The 22,299-nt window shown below is 53.4% G+C and overlaps 1 protein-coding gene across 7 annotated transcripts in view; it reads right to left on the minus strand.

Annotated features, from left to right (window-relative positions):
* Nucleotides 1-22,299, minus strand: part of Asap2 (ArfGAP with SH3 domain, ankyrin repeat and PH domain 2) — a 155,478-nt gene that overhangs the window by 70,522 nt on the left and 62,657 nt on the right. For 6 of the 7 annotated variants that reach the window (XR_013429281.1, XR_013429280.1, XM_078029687.1 and 3 more), the window contains 2 exons: nt 14,783-14,928; nt 434-508 (listed from right to left, as the gene is read on the minus strand). Coding sequence is in view for 4 of the 7 variants with exons in the window: in XM_078029687.1 (XP_077885813.1) it covers nt 434-508; nt 14,783-14,928 (221 nt within the window). In the remaining 3 variants the exon portion in view is untranslated. Of the gene's footprint in view, nt 1-428; nt 509-14,782; nt 14,929-22,299 lie in introns of those variants that run through there. The other variant, XR_013429282.1, reaches the window with a different exon arrangement.

Here is a 22,299-nt window from a genome sequence, read left to right on the forward strand (position 1 = left end):
AATAGCCACCAGCCTCTGGGGCGCAGAACACGAAGCCAGCCAGTCCCTGAGAATGCGACCTTCCCTTCAGGACAACCGTTCTGGCTGGGTCCCTTCCTGGGATCTGTGAATCTGTGGCACGGCGGCTGGAAGAGCCAGGCTTCTCACAGGTCTCCCTGCTAACCGAGGGCTTGGCCGTGCTCAGTCTCCACAACAGAGCCTCACTCCCCTTCGCTTTCTCCCCTCCCCAAGACTGTGGCACCAAGAGGATGACCAGCAAGGCCAGGCGTCACCATGTTCTGGCCCAAAGGCGGTGTCAAATGGCAAACCAAAGGACAGAGAAAGCAAAAGCGCCCTGTTGTCCCAGGAGGAATGGTGGCAGCTGCCCTGTGGGGCCATGACCCAGGCTGGGACTTCAGGAGGTGTGAGGCCCGAGACCCGGACAGAGTCCTACCCCTTTCACTCCTTTCAGGTCCCCCTTCAGCAAACTGTCCAGAGGGAAGGAGATTATGTTGTTCATATTCTGAATCTAAAAGACAAAAACAAAGAGGACATTCTTACTCCGTTTGCCTTGTGATCCAGGTAAGCAAGATGTTAGAGAGGGCTTTTGGTCACGACTAAACGGCCCTGAAAATCTGGCCAGCGCAGCACAAGAGTGGAGGGCCTTACGCAGTCCTGTGCCCTCCTGACACAACCATTTCACAGATGAGATGCCTGTCTAAAGCATCTGCGTGTTTTACACATACCTAACATACGTCTAATGGAAGCTCTGCGTGTTTTACACATACCTGACGCGAAAGGCCGTGTGCTTTCTCAATAGTGAACCTGCACTGTTCAGCTCTGAAGTCTGTGCAAAGGCAGTTACAGTGAGGAAAGTGTCTCTGAAAGCAGCAACGACAGACCTGGTCTGAAGAACCCGAGTGAAGGGAATGCCCCTGCAGCTCTCAGGCTCCCCACTCCATGCACAGAGCTCCCCACTTGGAGACAGACCAAAGGAGAGGCAGATCCAGGCTTCCATCTGCCAGGAAGGTCCAGGAGTGAGTGCTGAGTGCGAGCGCAAGGGGTGTGTCGGTGAGTGCAGGAGGAATGGGTATGTCGAGGAGTGTGTATGGAGAGCGTGAGGGTGCACATGGGTGCCAGTGTGTGTGAGGTGTGGGGAGCATGGGGGAGAGCGGGTGGGTGCAGCTGGAGGAAGGAGACCAAGGGCAGAGTCTTGCAGCCCTGTTCCTCCTGCAGCAGGAAGGCAGGAGACTGCTGGCCGGCACCAAATCCAGTGGAATCCACCCTCCTGACACCCGGGGCACACCAGGCAGGCCAGTCTGTCACACCGGCAGCTTGAACCCCAGCAAAGTCAAAGCTGCAAAGCCCCAGCCAGGGACAACCTCCAGGCAGGGACTCGCATCCTGAGCCCCCAAGACTCCCTCTCCAGTGAAGTCCTCCCCGCTCAGTCCTCCTGCAGTTGGCAGGACAGCAGCTCCCATGCCGGGCCTGGCCTGAGCCTACCCTGGGCGACCAGCTCCAATTAACAGGCCGAGAGCAGAAGGGGGGCGGGGCACAGACTTGGCGTTCACTCTCACCACTGAGCAAATGAAACCATTTTTAGTTCAATTACCTTCAATAGGGAGATAAAACTGAGGTGCCACGTTTATGGCAATATGGGATGTGATTTCCAGACACCATTGGGTAGATACAATTTTCAGAGACAAAAATTCACTTGAAAATACTGTTAGGTGCGTAACAGCGCCTGCTGCATCCTCAACCAACTCTGAGGGTGGCGCACACCTGTATTCCCAGCAACTTGGGAGGCTCAGGCAGGAGGACCACACATTCAAAGCCAGCCTCAGCAACTTAGCAAGACCCTGTCTCAAAATAAAAAGTAAAGAGGGCTGGGATATGGCTCAGTGGTTAAGCCCCTTGGTCCAATCCACAGTACCAAAAAAAAAAGAACTCTGCCAAATAATTTTCATCAATTAACAAGTGTCATTTCAGAGATGATTTTTTGGGGGTAACGTCTGCCTCAGAATGAAATAGCCACATTTCTCTGTAGCTGGCACTCCTTCAGGGCACAGTGTGATCAGCTCCTCAAAGAGGTAAATGCTTCCTTCCTGAAAGGCTTGGTTTAAGGTGAGGGCTGCGGATGACCCGAAGGGATGGTGACGCACAGAGGCCTTGCCAGTGACCGACCTCCGGGAGCAGGCACACCTGGTTTCCATGGTGGACCAGCGCAGGAGGAACCTGCAGCAGACACACGGTCCCTGCACAGCGGGCACTTCCCTCCACCCACAGGAGTCAGGGTGGGGTCCTCCCTGCTCCACGGCTCAGGGCCACGCTTCACCCTACTCCCTCCCTCAAGTCTTCCGACCTCCAGGCCCTCCCACAACATCCCTCCATGCCGCGTCCAAGGTCTCCTCAGTGCGGCCTCAGTGCCCCTTCTGGACAGAGGGGACAGCATCCCTGCCACCAGCCTGCACCAATCCCTCCTGCACGGCCCTGCCAGACTCACTTGGGGCCACGTCCCTAACAGACACGAACTACTTTCTGTGCCCTTGAAACCCTGTGCACTCTACCTGTATTTGCTATTTTCTTGCCTCCTGAACTCTGCTTCCTGCTGATGGTGCTCCATCTCGTGCCTGCTTTATCCTCATGGCCTAAAGCCACACCCACCACAAGTGGCCCCAATGCCCTGTCTCTGTGAAGTGGTCACAGCCTCCCCAGCAGGAGGGGCCCTCCTGAGACTCCCCGGGCTGTCCTGTTCCTGAATGTCTTCAGGCTCCCCTGCGTCCACCACGCTGGCCTCACTGCACATTCTAAAGGGCACACACCTGCGCTGTGTCCCAAGCGCCCAGAGCTTCCGGCACAGGGCACCTGGCACAAGGCGTGGTCCAGAGGGGGATGCTCAAAAAGCGTGGGTGGAACAAACCTGTACACTTTCACATTCTTCTGAGCATCTCGAATATGAGACAGACGTACAGCGGCTTCAGACATGACCTGAGTTCTAGTAACGCCTGTCAACCAAACCATACAGCCAGTGCCCAGGCAAACTCGCCACCTCACCCTTCACATGCTTACTGGAGTCTGTTTTGTGGACAGCAATACCTGGCTACAAGGGCAAGGGAAGCAGGACGCCTGTCCTGTAGAGAAAACAACACGTCCATGCACACAGAGCTCCCGACTCGGAGGCACACCACGGAGCGCATGTTTACACTACAGAGACCAGTGGCTCCTCATAATGACAGGATGACTTCGGTTTTAAGCAATCAGGCCGGCTGATCCAGGGTTAGGAAGAAGGGTAAACTGTGCCAGTTTCTGACCCGTGAGACTCTGCCCATCTGTCCACACCATCACTTTGCCTTGCTTAGTCATGGCACTCAGTGATTGGGCCAGCCCAGAAACCAGTGCTGGGCACCTTGGACAAGGTGTGGACATGCAAGGGGGCAGCAAAAGATGTCCCGCAGGGAGGCTCAGAGCTGCCCATGGTGGCACCAGAGCCACGCGGCTGCACGGTAGATGGAAAGAAGAGGGAGTGAGGTGCTTGTAGGTTGAAAACCACATTTGTAGGAAGAATCCCAGTAGGTTTTTCACCAAGAGGATGTGAGGGTTTAAATGCATGGTGAGTGGGAAAAACCAGATTCTCTACACATGGAAAAAGCACATCAGTTGCAATTAGGATTAGACATCTACCTCGAGACTATTCACTACATACCTCAAATGAGAACTCAGGTTCTGACGACCAATACTAGGGGCAAAGGTGGGCACAGCTTGGCACTATAGCAAGACATCACAGGGCCAAAGAGCACGTGACTGACGGGCACCCACACTTAGCTGGCTGGCTTTCATCCTTCTTTTACTTAAGCAATGGGTGTGACCGTCCTGGGCTGGACACTGGGACAGGGTCCACCTTCTCATGTGAATGGGACACTCAGCAGCTAATCACGACTGCAATGAACGCCTTGCAGGAGACACAGGCAGCCCCGTGGCGGGGGAGAGGAGGCTGGGGCGGTGCAGAGGAGTCGGGGATGGAGACTAATTAGAACCTCAGTCCTCAGGAACTCACCGTTGACGGGCCGAGCTGCTGTGAGTGAGTTGAAAGTGAGACTCCACGGGCCCTAGGAAGCAGGGAGTTCCCAGGAAGAGAAATGACTTTTAGCCTGAGCACAGGAGAAACCTCTGCTGAGCAGAGATGTGACACAGACCTTGAGAAGAAGGGGGGAGATGCTGTCCTGCTGATGGGGGCCCGGGCAGGGCCCAGGCAGCTGCATTAGTAAAGGGGACAGCCCGGGCGCCAGGTCAACAGGGAGTCTGGGCTTCGTTTGGTCAATTTTTCTTCTTGGAGTCATGCCAATTAGCCAAAATAGGAAACTGTCACTTTCCTGATCAAAACTAAATCACTGAAACAGAAACTAGAGCAGTGGTTGCCTGGAGCTGAGGCTATCGAGGTAACTGTTCAGAGGCTGTGAGCTGTCGACTGGAGAGTGCTGGCTGGGCTGAAATGGGTGCCACCTGCAGTGAGTGAGCATGCCTCCAGGAAGCCGCCTGCCTGTCTGCTTAAAGGAACTGTCACAGATGTAAGCAGACCCCACCAATGGCTCCTCTAGGCAGTCGGCCACACTCCAGGACACCTGGCCCTTTCCCTCGGCGTTTCTGCCCTCTGCCTGTGTGACCCGCACAGCGCACGAGCACTGTGCATCAGGGAGAGCTTTCCGGATGTGGCTCGGCTTCAACCCGGCTAGAGAACAGGTGAACAGGGCCAGATGTCAAGCAGGCCTGGCCGGCAGCGAGGCAGGAGTCCTCCTCACTGAACATGCAGGGCAGCTGCTGAAGGCACCCTCCAGCTCTGGCCAGGAGATGAAACCCAGAGCAAACGAGGACTGCAGGTCCCTGTGTGCAGACAGCTCCAGCCTCAGTTCACGAGCACCAAAACCTCGACGATGGACAGGAAGGACTTCCTGCCCTGGGCAGCCCACCCTTCCTCAGCGCCCAGCAAGCACCAGCTTTCTCTCATGCTTGGATTTACTTTTGACAAGCACAGTCGACAACATGGCTTTGGGGACAGCACACAAACCTCAACACAAGTTAAAACCCCTAATCGCTGCCATTAACAATGGACCAGCAAATATGCAATCTTTTAAAATAACAATCCTCTCTCTCTCTGTCCCCCTTCCTGTCTCTGCTTTTCCGAGTTCACTTGGACGTGTCTAACAAGATGAGTCACTCACAGGCAAAGGTCTACAATCTCACAAGTGCAAATAAAGTGACTGGGTCATCGGGCAGGCAGCACACAGGACTGCCAGGGATCAAGAATGAAATCATTAAGCTAATCCCAGAGGCGATCACACAGACAGGCGGGGTAGGGCAGCCGCTCAGCCATCTCTTCACACTGTTCCTGCTGGTTATTTCACTTTGGGGCCTCAGTGTTCCTTAGCTCCAGTTCTGTCTGTCCTGCCTCTATTCACAGGGCACAGGCTTGCTGGCCCTGCTGGCTCTGGTCACTGGACCCTGAAGCTGGCCCCAGCATGCAGCCCCACCCAGAGAGTCGTGCTGCGGCCACTTGTGACTTCAGTGAGCAGTGCTGCTTTGCCAAATGACCTTGCCCAAAGCTCTGGGTAGAAGCCTGAACCTCAGGCTCAAGTCACAGATCTCCAGTTTTAAGGAACAGCCTAAAACCCCTGGCAGAATCCAGCTCCAGCTGCCAGAATTTAGAAAAGAGCAGACCTTCCAGGCTCTCCTCTCTGCTCTCCTGACAAAGACCATTTTGTCTCCACACAGCGCAAAATGTGGACAAAGAATCCCACCTGAAACTTTTATCTGTGTCATGCAATTTATTTTACTACACCCGCTTTGTGAGAAAAATTAGGAGGTAAAAAGGACAACACTGCCAGGTGCAGTGGCACACCAGCAGCTCAGAAGGCTGAGACAGGAGGATCACAGGTTCAGAGCCAGCCTGAGCAAAAAAGTGAGGCGCTAAGCAACTCAGTGAGACCCTGTCTCTAAATAAAGACACAAAACAGGGCTGGGGATGTGGTTCAATAGTTGAGTGTCCTCAAATTCAATCTCCAGTACCAAAAAAAAAAAAAAAATAAGGAATGGTTTGAGATCAGGGGAGTTTTCCACCTGGAGCATACGGTGACTGATCCCATGGTTCACAGGAAAGCCCAGGTGACCAGGTGACCGCCTGTTCACCTCGGGCAAACCCTCCTGTCAGGCCTCAGCAGATGGAGAACTACACGAAGACCTCACACTCCGATGTCTGTGTGAAGGGCATCTTAGCAGAGCATATGTAAGCCTAAAACAGTCTTCAAGAGATGACCTTCCCATCACCTCCAGGAGCTGGCCCACTGTGAGGGGCGGGGCTGGCAGGGCTGTAAGGTGTGCTGGGTGGTAGGACAGGCCAGCTGTGCGTGCCTCCCCCGTGTGCATGGAATGGATCAAGTTAGGAACAAGCTCCTCAGTTGCACTGCACCTTTCAAGCTCTCCACAGCCACACGGGGCTGCTGGCTTGTCACACTGGCAAGACAGCCATTCCCACCACAGCAAAGTCCTACCGGACATCAAGGTGGTCAGCAAACAATTTTTCTTGGAAGCAGCTCTGTTGGGGTGTGATGTCCAATAAACTGCACACACTGCACACATAAAATATGTTATGACATGGATACATCCATGAAGCCATTGCCCCAAATCCCAACCTACTCACATCCCCAAAATTCCTCTACCCCCGGCTCCGGCCCCCATGTAACCACCCACCCAGCCCTGCTTCCACGGAAGGTTTGTCTTCCCGAGTTTCAAGCAGGCTTCTTTCGGAACAATTCTGAGGCTGAGACTCATTCAGGCCACTGTTTTGGGGGTGGCCATTCCTTTTCACTACTCCATCTGTGGAGATGCCACCGGTGTTCATCCAGACACCTGATGATGGACTTTTGAGCTGTTTCCAGTCTAAGCACCACTGTACCATGATGACGTGATCATCAGTAGGACAGGGACACTTCTGAGTAGATGACATCTGAGCCAGAGCTCTCCCCTTCTCACTGCGGAGATGGTGGGGAGGGCTGACGTCTGGACAGGTCAGGCCAGGACAGGCTGGGCTGGGCGCTGCCTCCCAAGGTGCCGTCCCTGGTCTCCTGGTCCTCTGCACGCACAGCAGCTGTCCCGTGTGCATGAGGGGACTCTCGGAGGAAAGCCACCGGGGCCACTTCCACTTTTGGAGTAAGAGACGTCCCCTGGGCCACGGACAGTGCTGCCCTGATCTGCCACATGTGCTCGCACAAACAAGCACACACGCACTCGGTCCTGTGCACACTCTCACAGAGGACCCAATGAACAGATGTCCCCGCACCATCCCCCTGGTAGCGGAGCACCTCTGATAGGGGGAGCCCATGCCAATCCTGATGTTTAACATAAACTGAAAGATCAAAGCCAGCTGGCTGCCAAGAACCCACTGGCAACTTCCACACCAGAACAGAGGGGACCGCTGACCTGCTTTCTGCTTTTAACGCACTTCTCTGGCAGTCAGGCTGCTTTGATCCTTCAGGTTCTGAGCAGAGAGAAAATAGGGACCTTCTGCCCCCTTCTCCTACTAGAACAAATGACAAAACTGCACATCAGTCGGTCCTCTGCCGGAAGCCAGCAGGAGGGACACAGGGGGCACAGAAGAACCCAGGACTCTCGGGACCCTCGATTCTTCTAAACCCCCAGGTCTCCGCGAGCAGCAAGGCACCAGCCAAGAATGAATGCACCTTTTCAAATGCGTCCCCTTCAAAGCCCCAGGTCAGAAGGTATTTTCTCTGGCCTCAGCTGTACCTTCGGTGCCTACCTCTTAACTCCCCGCAGGGCAGAAGCCAAGCCCTTGGCCCTGCGGGGCCCGGGGCAGCACTTCTTGAAGTGTGGCTCTGATCCCCAAGCTCAGCATTACCAGGGAACTTGTGGAAACACGGGCTCCACAAGTTCCCAGAGGGTGGAATGAATTCTGGGGTGGAACCCAACAGATGTGGGCTCCCTGAGTCCTGGCGATGCGGACACACTGCAGCTAGAGAACCACAGTTATGCATGTTGACGTAGGCCTGTGACACTGCCTTCCTAACAGGTCCCCAGTGCTGCTGATCCGTGACCTCCCTCTGAGCCTCTGCTCTGGAGCAGGCTTCTCAGTCTTCCCGATGCCCACTCCCCTCTCTTCAGTAGGCCCCAGGCAGTCTGCACTTGTAAGAGGCCCCAGGAGATTCCAGGGATGTTCTGTGGCTACAAGGCCAAGGCCCCCAGGGAAGCCAACCAAACTCTATCCAAATGCTTTGTAGACTAGAACCTGGACTATGCAGGTATTGATGTGGGTTGCCAAGTTTTGATTTTAAGCAATGATTAGTAAATAGCTGAGTATTCTCAGGAAGGGGAATGCAAGGCGAGGGTTACAGCTCGTGGTGGAAGGCTCGCCTGGCACGTGCTAGGCCCTGGGTTCCAGCCCTAGCACACAAAAAAATCCAGGGGCAGGGGATGCACGCTAAGGAGGCAGGACCCTGAGTTCATCTCTATAAATTTGCTGCCGGCTCCCCACAGAGAGGCAGGGGCACATCACCCACAGGAGGAGACAAAGGGACACAGTCCCCCCTCCTGTATGTCAATGCCTTCAGCTACCAGCTCCTTCCCTAGGCCAGAAACAGGCTCGAGTCTCCCCCACTCTCCCAAGGCTCCTCTCGGCACACCTTCCTAGAATGGCGAGCACCTGCTGCTTCCAGGCCCCGCCTGATGCTCCTCCTGCTGCTGCCAGCTTCTCTTCTGCCTTTGCAGAAAGTGAGGAGAGAGTCACGGCAGTATCCCACCGCTGACCCCACAGGGCCGCTCCACTGACCCCACCTCCTGCTCCAGCCTTCCCAGCGCTCAGGTAAGAGTTTGAGGTCCTCTGGACGCAGGCAGTTGTCCTTTAAATAGCTGGACACTGATAAAGCACAGGACGATAAGAACAGAACAAACTCTGCTCTGAGCTCTAACAGCCCAGCCAACACGCACTTGAGAAGCTGTGAGGACATTTGTTTCTAAACCTTGCAATCACACCTGTGTGAAGGTGGGCTCAAGGACAGCTTGTTAAAGCCACCAGGACAATCCTGCTTCACCTCCACCTGAAACACCCAGGGAACCAACGCCTGGGCAAGGAGTCACCCCTTCCTGCTTTTGAGGCTGCATCCCTAGGGTCTCCGGGCTGTCTCACAGTGTGCAGAGAATGCTGTGCGTCCTAATCAAAGCCCAGAGAGGAGTTATGGAGCGCAGCTCCCAGCCAGCACCGAGGCCTGACCTCTGCAAGTTCCCCCTCTCTGAGGCCTCGGCCTCACTGCCTTCTCCTCTCCACTATAGCTTGTCCCACTCTCTCTGACTTCTGAAGTCCTCATGGGAGTGACCATGAGGTAGCATCTCCCCCCCCTCCAAAAAAGGAAATAGTATCAAAGTACAAATTAAACATATCAATTAGGTGGCTATGCTGCAACCAGGACACAGGCCTCCGCGATACTGGCCTTGTTAGTTTTGTTTCAATCAAACAAGAATGTGCTTTTGTTTTTGGATGGAGACTGGTTTATGTGAAATAGTTTAGAGTGTTAAGTCTCATGAGTCTAGACAACGAATGTCCAACGTAAGTGGAAACACTAGAACCTAAGTGGCAAAGGTTTCTGAGCATCTCAAGTAGCTCCAGTTGGTCCATTCATGTGTTAGCTTTCTATTGCTGTGATAAAACACCTGGGATGATCAATTTAAGTGAGAAAAAGTTTGTTTTGGCTCATGATTCTTTAGTCCATAATTAGCTGGCTCTGTTGCTTTGGGCCTGTGGTGAGGCAAAACATCGTGGTGGAGTGCAGGTGGCAGAGAAGGCTGCTCATACAATTGTGGCTGGGAAGCAGAGAGAAGGGAAGAGACTGGGCTCCCAATATCCCCTTCAAGGACACATCCCCAATGATCTACCCTCCTTCCACTAGGCCTCACCTCCTACCTTCAAGAACAATCCCCAATGACTTATCTTCCTTCCACTAGGCCTCATTTCCTGCCTTCAAGAACACCCCCCAATGACTTATCTTCCTTCCACTAGGCCCCACCTCCTGCCTTCAAGGATACACCCCCAATGACATAACTTCCTTCCACTAGGCCCCACCTCCTACCTTCACAGACACACCCCCAATGACCTAACTTCCTTCCACTAGGCCCCACCTCCTACCTTCAAGAACACCCCCCAGTGACTTATCTTCCTTCCACTAGGCCTCATTTCCTGCCTTCAAGAACACCCCCCAATGACTTATCTTCCTTCCACTAGGCCTCATTTCCTGCCTTCAAGAACACCCCTCCAATGACCCAACTTCCTTACACTAGGCCCCACCTCCTACCTTCAAGGATACACCCCCAATGACCTACCTTCCTTCCTCATCTCCTGAAGGTTCCACCACCTCCCAACAGTGCCACAGACTGGGGAGGAAGCCTTTAACACACAGGCCTTCAGGGGACATTCCAGATCCACCTCGCCCCCCAGAGGCCTTAGCCCTATGCACTGCCTACTCAAGGCCTAGGACTCAAGAGTCACATCATCTTGCTCTCCAGCTCAAAGCGCTGTGCAACAAGCAGCAAGCCTCGAGGGCCATAAAAACAGCCACCAGCAACAGGAATCCCAATATTAAAAAGCAGGTGTGAAGTCCAACTGGGGCTAATCGAAAGGCTGATACTCAAATACTGCAAGCACTGGAGGGGCCTAGATTTTATCACAGGTCATTAATTATGCCCAAACAATGACTGAGTTTTCCTCCCAACAAGGTGAGGAATGTGATGAGTGGCCCTGTCTGATAAGATCATTAAAACACAAGGTGTCCTCAGTGAAGAACTTAAAAGGAAAAAAAGTTTGTGGAAGTACTGAGGTAAGGACTTGTGGTGACAAGGACTAGACTGTCAATGACAAACTTTGATAATATGCAGGATCAGCTCGTCCTTTACCAAAGTCCGACCCTGCTAAGACGAGGTACCACTCTACTATGACGGACAGCCAGGCGAGATGCAGCACTGGCCAGGCAAGGGCCTCTCACTACAAAGCCACAGGTTGTTGCTCACCAGTCAGAACCTTGCCAGTATCCTTCACTCTGTGGCTACAACTTCTTCCAACTCTGGTTGATTGTGTTAAAAAAAAAAACAAAAAGACAAAAAACAAAAATACCAACATCTTAGGAGCATTTCACTGGGTGCAACCCTCAGGCACCTCGTCCAGGGTGAATGAACTAGAATCCTGGTCCCTGGGACACTCCTGCTCTCACGTTGCAGCTCCACCCAGCCCAGCCCAGCCCCGCTGGCCCCTGCACCGACCTTCCCGACCTTCCCGTGGAGCACGCCACAGACTGGGAGCCCCCTTTATCACCCATTCTCTGAAGTCACACACACCAACTTACCTGTCATTAACCTTTCAGAAACTGGTCTGGTGTTATAGCCTATCATTAAAAGGCCACTTCTCACCACAAAGAATGGCCGTTGGAAATCTCTGCAGGAGGGGGAAAGGAGCCAAGAGTGGGCTGGCTCTGGGGTCTGTTTAAAGTCACCCATGCACCATTCTGGAGCTGCCTGGCTTCTCCCTTTATCCGCAGGACTGCAGGGAAAATTCCCAGGCTTCCTGAAGGTGAGAATCTCACCTATTAAGATAAAAGTCTCACTGTATCCCAAGTGGGCCTGTGTCTGGAAATGCTCCAACTGCTTTAGAAACGTCCTTCGACTTCAAGCAGCAAGGTGGTGATTACCACCCTCTCTGGGCAAGAGGTGGAGTGGAGAACCTCAGCCACACAGGACTGAGATGTTTTCCAAATGCTTAGGGAAAGCAAAGGAAAGCCTCTGAGAATATGAGATAAGACACGTGACCACAAACAGGAATAAAAACAGTCCACAACCTACCAAACAAGGAAAACTGTCTTATGATCGGCTCTGTCCCCTCCACATGGGCTGTGGATGGCTTGGTGTTCCTGAGTCCACACCTTCTACCCCTCACACGCCTGGAAAACCAGGCCTGATGGGTGCTGCTCTGGGCGCTAATAAGAGATTTTCTCTGTTTGATCTTTGCTGGTAAACAGTCCTAACTCCATTAAGTAAGAGCCAAAACAAAGATAACGCACAGATCCTTGAAGCTAGTCATCCAGACAGGGCTTTAGCCAGTTCACACATCTTACAACTCTGACACCTCCTAGGTGCTAGGATGTCACTTACACACCCTGCCCACTCACTCACTTCACCTGGATGCTGGCCTGTCCTCCTCCTCCTGGCATGCAGGAGCTCAGCCCTTGGGCTGCCTCCTGCCCTAGCAGTGTGGCCAACCCAGGATCCCTCCATCTGCTGTTTCCCATGCACTGCCTTCTGTTCCGTTCAGTCTTCTTCTTCACTGTGGGTTGATAAGAGGCCTGGGTTCCTTCAAAGGTCACAGTGGAAACTCCAGAACTGGGCTTTTGAAGACCTGGGTTTGAATCCCAGCTCTGTCCATAAGTCATCAGCGTGTGCCCAGTGTTCAAGGGGAGGGCGTAGGGCTCTCCTGCAAGCAGTCCCAGGGAGTGGAACAGAATGCCCTCCATGCCCACGTCTGCCACACACTGGTCTCAGTGTGTCTTGGCCACTGGGGAGAGCAGGGTCAGCAACTTGAACTTGTGATGTGTGAAGAACTGCATGTAGCAATGCACCTGCCCTGCTTTATCTGGCAGCTCCCCCCATGGACAGCTGAATGCGGGTTAGTTCACACTGGGTTCCTCCATGTGGAAGGCAGCAGGGTAGCCCAAAGCTGGCCAGGGTCTCTGGGCCTCCCGAGAGAAGGGGGTTCTTTATACCACCCAGGGCCTGGCCACAGGATCCACAAGGTGGGCTAACACTGGCTCACTTTATCGGATTGTTGCCAGGATTAAATAAGTGAAATTGAAGAAGCAACTGGCTGGCTGTATTCTGTACACAAAATCAGGTCTGTTGTAACTTCCACTTTACAGCTGAGAAAGTCCAGGTAGAGAGATCGGCTGAGTAAAGACTTTTAAAAAGCTAGTTGCCTGGGAGTGGGTCCCAGCGGCCCTGGCCTATCTCCAGCATCCTCAGCTGTGCTGGGCAGGCTGCTCTCCAGGCACCCACCCAGGAGCCCTCCTGGGCCCCGACACCACCCCAGGCTCCCCCGGCCTGCCCTGTTCCCAGTGCTCCTCTTCCTCTCTCAGCTGCCCTCCTCACTCAGAAGCCCCTCAGCCCGCAGACTCCCGAGGCTGCAGCCACCACGCCCCCCTCTGTCCTCGCCCCTGAAAGCCTTTGATTGGATGCTGGAGCTTGAGGATTAACCCCTGCCTTTCATGTTTCCTACTAGTCTTTCCTTCGAGATTTCTTCTGCTCCGACCCTCCTCGCTGGATTTTGATTGTCTGCTCTCTTATGTTAATGGTCTCCCTCTCCCACGCCGTCTTTAACACCCACCCCTTCATCTCTTTGGGTGTCTATGAGAAACCGAATAAGGTTTCTTTAACGTTTTCTTCTGCTCTTTGCGCTGCTCGCGTTCCTCCAAGTTCTTTTGCCTGTTGCTTTGTCTCTCCCTGAGGAGGCTGCTCTGGTGAGTGAAGGGGCTTCTCCAGGGAGGGGCAGGTTAGGCGTGCCGCGCTTTCACCAGGGGCCCCTGTGTCAGCCACTCTGGGGTCTCACCCTGGAACCAAGCAGTGTCTCTAGTCAGTAACAGGAATCCTCTGCTCTTTCCTGACTCCAGAGTGAGGCCGCTCTGTGCATGTCAGCCAGGGCTGCAGTGAAGGCTGGCTGCTCAGCACAGGGGCTGCCTCCCCCTCCCGGGCAGGGGTGACCCGAGCCCCCAGAGATTTCAAATGCATCCAGTAAGAAACTTCAGCACAATGAGAAGTTTTTACTTTCTCCATTTCCAGAGTAAATATTTACAAGTGAAGACAGAGAGACCGAGAGCCTGAATGATCTTGCTCTTTGCCTTCCCAACATGAACTCACATGCTGTGTCCCCTGGTTCCTGCCCTTCTAGTGCCAGAGGTGCACACCCACCATCAGCCCCATCTCAAGACCATGAGCTATCTTTTCACTTGTCGGGAGCTTGCTGACAGGGAAATGAACGCCCCACACAGAGAGCACTGCTAAGCTCTGACCTGCCCTTCTGCAACCTTTTGGAGAAGCCAGGAAAGAGAAACAGGAAAGACGTGCTGGGGTGACCCCCAGGGCCTGCTCCACTCGTGGAAGGAAACTCCAGGCAGGGTCACAGCAGCCCTCTTGGCTGCCACTGCTGCAGAATTCTGTTCCCACAGTGAGGACGGCACAGGGCTGCCAAGCTCAAGAAGGGCCCATTCACCCGGTTACCAAGCACCAGCCCGTATCTCCGCTTGCCCCAAACGGAGATGGCTGTTTCCAGTCCTGTTTCTTTAAGCTCTACGTATTGGAGCACAGAAGGCCTCGGAATATTCATGGCTTCTCTGTGCTCTGGTTACAGGTTACTGTGCTGTGCAAGAGGGGTCTGAAACTCATTTATTAAATATTACCAGTTCGAATACCTGTTGGAATTATCAGAAACTATTAAAACCTGAAGTCAAAGGCCCTTAAGAAGACAAATGCATTTACTCATTCTGTGCAGCCGCTGTGCACGTTTAAAAATGCCAAAGTGAGTTTAAAGACTTACTAGAGTAAAAACTACAATTTTAAACTTTATTCCAAATTGACCCAATGTGTCTAGAAAATATAATTCTTTCAGGTTCCACAGGAGTGATTTTTACCAAACAAATCCTGATTATCCCAAAGAGGAACTGCAGGCATTTTACACGCCCATGGGGCACCGACACAACCGACGGACACTTACCAGGTTTTTGAAAAGCGCCGTCAGCTCCTTGGTAAACACGGAGAACTTCAGGAACGCACTCCCTAAATCCGGGTCATCTCTGCACACACAGTTGCCACCAAACTTCTCCAGAGCCTGGGTGTACTGCTCCTCGTTCTCCACGTGTGCTGCAAAGGCAGAGACTGTTAACACACACGCACGCCATCCGCCGGCCAGCTTCCTCTCAGTCATGAAAGAAAGCGGACACATTAGCAGAATGAAGCTCAGAGAAAGGTCAAGTTACAAAACAGAAAGAAATGCTGTATCAACAGCAACCCATTGTGCTGGCGACAGGTCCCAAAGGGGGAGCTCAGCAGACAGCAAGGAAAAGTCCTGTCCAGGTCCAACAGTCTGAGGCATGTCAGGTGAGACTGCCATCTTTCCACGCCTCCAAGATTCCTCCTTGGCCCACAGGACAAGTCCCAGGTCCCCAGACTCAGCCCTCTCCTAGAAACCAGGTAAGAGATGCGGGCCACTCTCCAGCCTAAAGCTCAGGATGCCTCTTCAGAAGAGAAACACACTGTGGTCACTTCTTACCACAGGGACAGCAATGGTCTCAGCACCGGCCAGGGCAGCAGAGGCCAGATGCCGCCTTGGGTCTTCTATGCACCCCACCCACCCACCCCTTCTGCAGGATGCTCATGGGACTGGCCCTGGGCCCCAGTATCTGGCTTTGGCACCTCTCCTGTCCTTCCACTGACATGTTACATTGAAAGTTCTCTGTCCAGTGTCCCCACACAGGGCAAGAATTAGAGGAGAGGGTCCAGCTGTATTCTTCTTGGGCCTGAATGTGAGGCCACACACATTTGGTGAGAAAAGCAAACCCTCAGCCACCTGCTGACGTCTCCCTATCACAGGCCTCAAGGCAGCCCCTTAAGGAATGGAAACCTGGACCCAGGTCAGTCACCAGCCCACTGGTTCTCCATCCCTGATGGACATCAAGATCACTCACGGGTCTTTCCAGAAGCAGTGGTAGGGAACAAGCAGAGCTGGCAGATCAACATGGGAGAGTGATTTCCTCATGGAGGGTGTAGGAGTTTTCCAATGAAAGTGTAATAGAACCACTTTCATTTACCCGACCCCTGAGTTCTGGGTTTTCATCATTCAATTAGAAATCCTACACAACCACCTCCCAGGCACGGCGGGCAGGGGGACGTGGCCACTGTGCGGTGGCTCCCTCACTGAGGGACAGATCCTGAAGCCCCTCTGCAGCTACTGAATCCTCCCTCAGGGAAATAGAACCACCATCAGCCAACGCCAATGCCCAGGCCTTACAACGGGGGCCAACGAGGGGCCAGCTGCTTATGGAGGACAGCAGCCTTAGACCCTGAGCCACTCCTGTGACCCACGAGTGGATCCCCCCAGGGAAGCACTGTGCCCTCGACTGCAGAGAACTCTGGGAGGATCCTAGGGTGGATCTAGCAAACACAGGAGAAAATTAATGTCGATGTACAAGTCTCAATCCTAATAAAAAACATTTCACTGAAGGGCCTAGGAAGGCTAGATACATTCGATGCATTTCTGAGATTATATAAACAATCAAACATGGACAGAAGCACAGCTCCTAAAGCACGTGGCATCAGGGAGAGGCCCTCAGAAGGTGCAGGCTCCAACTCTGTCTGCCAGTGAAGTCCGTGCCCGCGGGAAGTCCTGGGCGCTCTGCAGTCTACGCTATCAGCCACGTGAAGGACAGGCCCCCTGTGAGATACGCCCAGGCTGGGGTGAGAATCAAAGAGCAAGGCAAGGACGGTCAGCACAGGACCAGCAGCACGAACAACAGGAAGAGCAGAGGCAGATGCCATTATAGAGAGCGCAAACTTCACATCCAATTTTTCCAAACTTCAAAAGACATATTCCTTCTACAACACTGATAAGAAATCAGGTCTCAAAGAGATCAAATGGCTTCTCCCAGGAAGCGACGCTGGAGAGTGGCAGAGACCCGAGCGTGCCTCACTCCTCGGCCACTCTTTCCTGATCTGCCACACTGACAGTTGATTCACAGCTATGAATGGTTAATCTTGCCAAAACCAAAGAACCCAATTTTTAGCTTTTTAAATTTCATTTCACAGATGGATCAACAATCTCTTCCATTTCTAACTCCAGAGCATGTGGTAAACTGAGAAGGGCAGGTCCTTTCAAACTACAGCCATTTTTCACTATCTCAAAGTTGGTGGCCCAGACACGGGCAGTCCCTGTATGGTTTCAGCCTGGAGCTGGGGCCACAGCAGGCGGCGCTGTGCGGGAGAAGCAGAGTGCACCTCCACACGGCTCCTTCCGGGCTTGGGGCTCTGTGGGGTTCGCGGTGATGCCAACAGGGAGGGTGGCACTTCCTTCACAGTGCTGCTGCTGGGTGACGTGAACCCAAGGGCACAGCAGGAAAAAGGTGAGGCCCACGGGATCCTTGTGGCGCCCGTCTTCATGGCTGCTGCAGGTGGACACCCAAGGGAAGGGACCCGGCACAGAGGCCTGCTGGGTGGCTTTGGAGTCTTCTGTTGGGTTTATGAGTGATGCTAAGAGGTGGCTGGGATCAGTCTGGTTTTCTTATGAACGAAGTGGCACTCAGAGGTTATGCGACCTGCCCTAGATCAGAGTCCCCTCTCCAAGCACTGAGCAGACCACTCCCAGTCCCTGTGACTATTGGGGGTCTCGCCCTCCCTACGTGGATGTCAGCCCACCTGCCACGAAGACGAAAGACAAGCGTGGTTTCACGTTCCAGTTCCAAGAAACTGAGCTCTTCCTGGGCCCCTCCTTCTGGGATCCTCAAGGGACTGCCTGGAGTAGGTCAAGTATCTTCTTTTTTAAAAAACTACTTCCCTTACAAATCTTCAAAACAATGTGGGAAAGCCCGGCAAACCCCGAGGTGGGCAGTGAGCACTGGGCTTGGTGCTGCCTCACTGTCCATCAGCGTTGCACAGACTCGCACTGGGAGCCCTGCAACCACTACTTTCTGATGCTCCCATAGCCACAGCTTAGATGAGTGGGAATGCATCATGCTGGTCCAACTGGGGTTTTGACCCACCCTTTTCACCCCACAAACAGATTTAAAGTGTCTCACAGATGCTCTAAGTCCTGTGTCTGTCTTCCTGGGACACCCAGCTTGGTGCCCACTGTAGGAACAGCAAACCTCCCGCAAGTAGGTTCACCGACCCGCCAAGCACTCCACATTGCTGGTGTGGTCCCGACCAGCTGGAGGTTTTCCTACCAGAGAACAGAAAGTAGTTGAGTGTCTCTCTTTTGCCCAAAACAAACTTAAAATAGGAACCCAAAATAAACAGCTTGGGAATAAAGTTTCTGGAAAGATTCCAAACTGGGTCTATCAGCTTTTATTTACAGAGCTATGAAAGCTGTTCTCCTGAGAAGGGCTTGCGCTCTCACCTCCCCCTGGTTCAAGTGCATCTTAAGCTCCGGTTCTTATTAATGATCGGTGCCAAGAAGCACTCATTTGGGAAGGACTCGAGGAAATCAGAATCTGAGCCACAGAGAACAAACCACCACGAGATGAGACCCTGTCTTCAGTTCCACTCCAATCCTGTCCTCCACTCCACACGGCCAGAAACCCCCTGGTCCATTCAAAGGATGAGCTTAGAGACTCCCACCTGGAAACCGCCTGGGAAGACAGCAAGCTTGAGCTCGTGCTGAGTTCAGAAGTGGGGATTAGGTCTTGCTGTTAGGTAGGCATTACGTAGGCTTTTTAGTTTACTTGACTGTTATTTTAAGAAATGGATATCAAGGAGCAGGCCTAGTGTCTATGGTTTAAGCAAAAACTGTCAGGATGAAAGGCAGCCCTTCCCCCTCCTCTACGGGCCACATTCGCACACACCTCTGACCAGTCAAGGTGTCCCAGAGCACAGGGAGGAAGCAAGCCGTCAGCATGGAGCTGCCAGAAACGTGCGTGGCAGGGTCCCCCACAGCCAACTAGACCCCACGACCTCCACATTCACCTTGAACTTTTCACCTGTTCCTCTGAGTCCAACCACAGGGTGACACTGTGTCGGGTGAGACCCGGGGACAAGCATGCTCTTTGGAGCTGAGATGAACACCCAGCAGAGACGTCAGTGTGTGCACCAGTCACCTGCAGTGTGCCCGGCGATGCACTGGGCACTGAGGACTCACATGCCACAAAGGGGACATTTGGGCTGAGGTTCCAAGGACAGGTAGGAGTTGCCAAATAGAGAAGCAACAGAGACGGAAACAGGAAAGTGCCAAACTCAGGGGAACACCAGGAGGTTCAGGGCCGTCGACCTGCCTCTTTCAAAGCCCCTAGCTGCAGCCAGCAAGAGACTCTCGAACCATCACGGGGCAGCACAGATCTCTTGTCCCCACCTCCTTGGGGGCCATCCACGCCTCCTGCTGGGTATTTTCAGTCTAGAGATGCTGAAAGGTGACCTACCCAGAGTCCTCTCTACAGACAATCAAGCCAAAGCTCAGAGAAGGTGGCAAGTGCACCCAGGTCACACAGCTGGTTTGCAGTAAAGCCAGAACAGAACATGGATTTCCCAACTCTGGTTCCTGACTATCCACACCAGGGGCGTTTCTGCATTTGCCTATCGAGTTGTCACTATCCATGGCTCGAGGCTAAGACTAATGTTACAGCCGTCCAGGGAAGCACATGTGCTATCAGCAGAACACCAAGTGCTATAACCTGCAGAAAAGCAAAAGGGGTGGGCATGCACCCCAGCCCCGGTGGCCACCTGGCCCTGGCCCCAGTGTTCTCCCTGGGGTCCCTCCAACCCGTCTCCAGGCCAGACAACCAGCCACCTGGGGTCCAGAGGGCAGAAAGCATCCCAGGCAGGTCTCGAAGGCAGCATTCAGAGACTAAGCTCTCCATGGTAGCAGCGCCAAACCCCAGATGACGTGACAATTAACATTCACAGTGCACCACATGAACACAGGGTGCTCTGCACAGCTCAAGATAAAGGAGCTCACTCCCCTCCAGCCAGGGGCCCTGCACATCACTGGTTTCAGGGCTGGCCTGTGGCACACGATCGTGGGAAAGCAAGTTCTTACAGTCCAAGATACACCCATTTCCTAACAAGGTCTCTTCTCCTGGGTGTCCCCTGGGAGAAAGCCATTTCCAGACTTCATTTCTGCAGTCATGAAAGAAAAAAAAAATCTCCCAGCTCACAACAAGGAGATCTGTACTAAGAATCTTAACCACAGTCGTGCCACTGGATAGACCCCCTCCAGAAACCCACCCTAAAGGAGTAATCAAGGTGGTCAGAGATGTGTGTACAGAACCATTTATAAAGAGCAAAAATGGAAAATGTAAAAAGCTCCAACAATGTGCTGATGGCTACGGAACAGTCTAGCCACAAGATGGAATATTATGTCAGCTTTTAAAATCGGGATATGTTCAGCCCAGAATGCCAAGTTTTAAAAAGGCACGATCCAGGGCTGGGTTGTGGCTCAGCAGCAGAGTGCTTGCCTAGCACACATGAAGCACGGGGTTCGATAATTAAATAAAACAAATGTAATAATGTTTCCATCTACAACTTAAAAAAATACAAAAGGCAGGATACAGAATCAGACATTCAGTCCCAATTTTGTAAAGTATCCAGAAGAGGCTGAAAACCATTCACCAAAATGCTCACAGTGGTGGTAAAATGGCAGCCATTACCTGCCAGCATGGGTCAGGGGCGATCTCGGAGGTGGGTGCTTACAGAAGAGGAAACAGACTCTGGGAGACAATCATCAGCCCAGGGCCATGCAGCTCAAAGTGGGCCCAGACCAGGGTCGCCCGCGCCTCTCCTGGTCAAACACCAAGTGAGATGTGGCCATGGCTGATGAGACTTTGTTCCAATGCTTCCCTGAATTTTCTAAATTTTCTAAACTAAGCTCTTAGTATCTTTATAATAAGAAGTTAACATAAAGAAGTCATTGTCACCTGCAATGGCTAGATCATGTTAGTTCTCTGCCTGTGTCCCCTGAGAACATTGCAATCTGTCTCTCCCCTCCAAAGCCGCTCCTGGATGAGCTCACGTGAGCCAGGAACACAGGAAGGACCCAAAGCCTGTCTGGGGAGGCAGAAGCACCCAACTCCCAGGGACAGTCCCTGGCAGTCCCACACTGTCACGGCCCCAGCACCTGCCATGTTCTTCCCTCCTCTAACACCCCAAGCTCTGTCCACTCCAAAATGTCACGGAAAAGCCACTCCATGAAGACTTTCCTAGGACATCCCGTTTGACCTTGAGTCCTCAGGAAACTGCCAGTCCTGGCCGGCTGCCAGAGGATCTACCTCGCCCAGCTACGGCCAACACGGGCAGCTAGCAGTGGAGCCACCGAGGTCGGGGTGAGGACTGACTCTTGCCTATGACCACTGTACACTCTTTGGTCCTGTCCTGCCAGGGACAGTTACAGTCAGCAGGAATACGTTAACACCGCCCCAGTTCCCTTTCTAGGACTCTGGCTTCTTGCAGGGGCACATTCAGAAGCCAAGTAAGAGGAGACCAGCTGAATGAACTACTGTGCCTTCTGTCTCTAGGTTATAGGCTCCGAGCACGGCAAACACCAACATTCCCGTGTATTCCCACTGTGTTCCCTAAGCACCCATTCTACTAAGGGACAAAGTCCGATCATGTGGAACCCATCGCCAGCCAGCCCCAGTGAAGACAAAGGTTCCTACAGCAGAGCCCTGCACTCAAGGAGGGAGCCCCGACAGAGACTGAACCCACTGAGCCCGTGCAAGGACACAAGGCTACAACCAGAATGACGCTCTGCAGTGTGTGGCACTGCGGTGGCCAGACCCTGGGGAGAGGTGGTGGCCAGCAGGCTCAGGCAGGGCCAGGTGACGAAGGACTCCATCCAGGTAAAGGGGAGCCCTGAGAGGCTTAAAGGGCTATGAATCTGCATTTTAAAAGCTGGACTTGGAGGCGACACAGAAGAGCAAAGCCTGCAATCTGCCCACAACTTCACAAGACAAACAGGAAAAAACAACCCACTGTGCACCAACGCACATGGCACAAACGCACCCCTGCACCAGGAAGGCGGCGAATCCCCCGGCTGGGGAAGGGCGGGCTCTGAGCTTCCTCCCTCTGGGCCTCTGCAGGACGAGAGGATGCTGGGCCTGAGGGGCCGGGCTCTCCTCACCCAGGGCTGTGCATCGGGGGCACCCAGAGACCAAATGCGAAGCAGTCGGCTCTCCTGGGGCCTACAAGCCCCAGGGGCTGGTGTTCAAACCACCTTTGCTTGAAGGAGACCCCAAGTGATTAGGAGCTCACCCAGCGATGGAAGCCCTTCCCTGGGCAAGAGCTGGTGCTGGCCAAGGAACGGGCTCAGCCAGGCCAGAGCAGCGCCCGTCTCCCCTTGTTGGCACCCCACCCCGCTGGGAGACGATTCCCATTCCTGACAGCCCTCAGCGCGGCACAGACGCAGCGAGACACACACACACACACACACACCCCCGGGTGTGTCGAGGCCTTCTTCCCCTGGGACAGTCTGGTCTCTAAGGCCTCCTGTCACAGCCAGCACCACCTCACAGAGAGCTCATCGTCCACCCCAGG

This window comes from Ictidomys tridecemlineatus, chromosome 12, assembly GCF_052094955.1.
Source record: "Ictidomys tridecemlineatus isolate mIctTri1 chromosome 12, mIctTri1.hap1, whole genome shotgun sequence".
In the NCBI taxonomy this organism is placed as follows: domain Eukaryota; kingdom Metazoa; phylum Chordata; class Mammalia; order Rodentia; family Sciuridae; genus Ictidomys; species Ictidomys tridecemlineatus.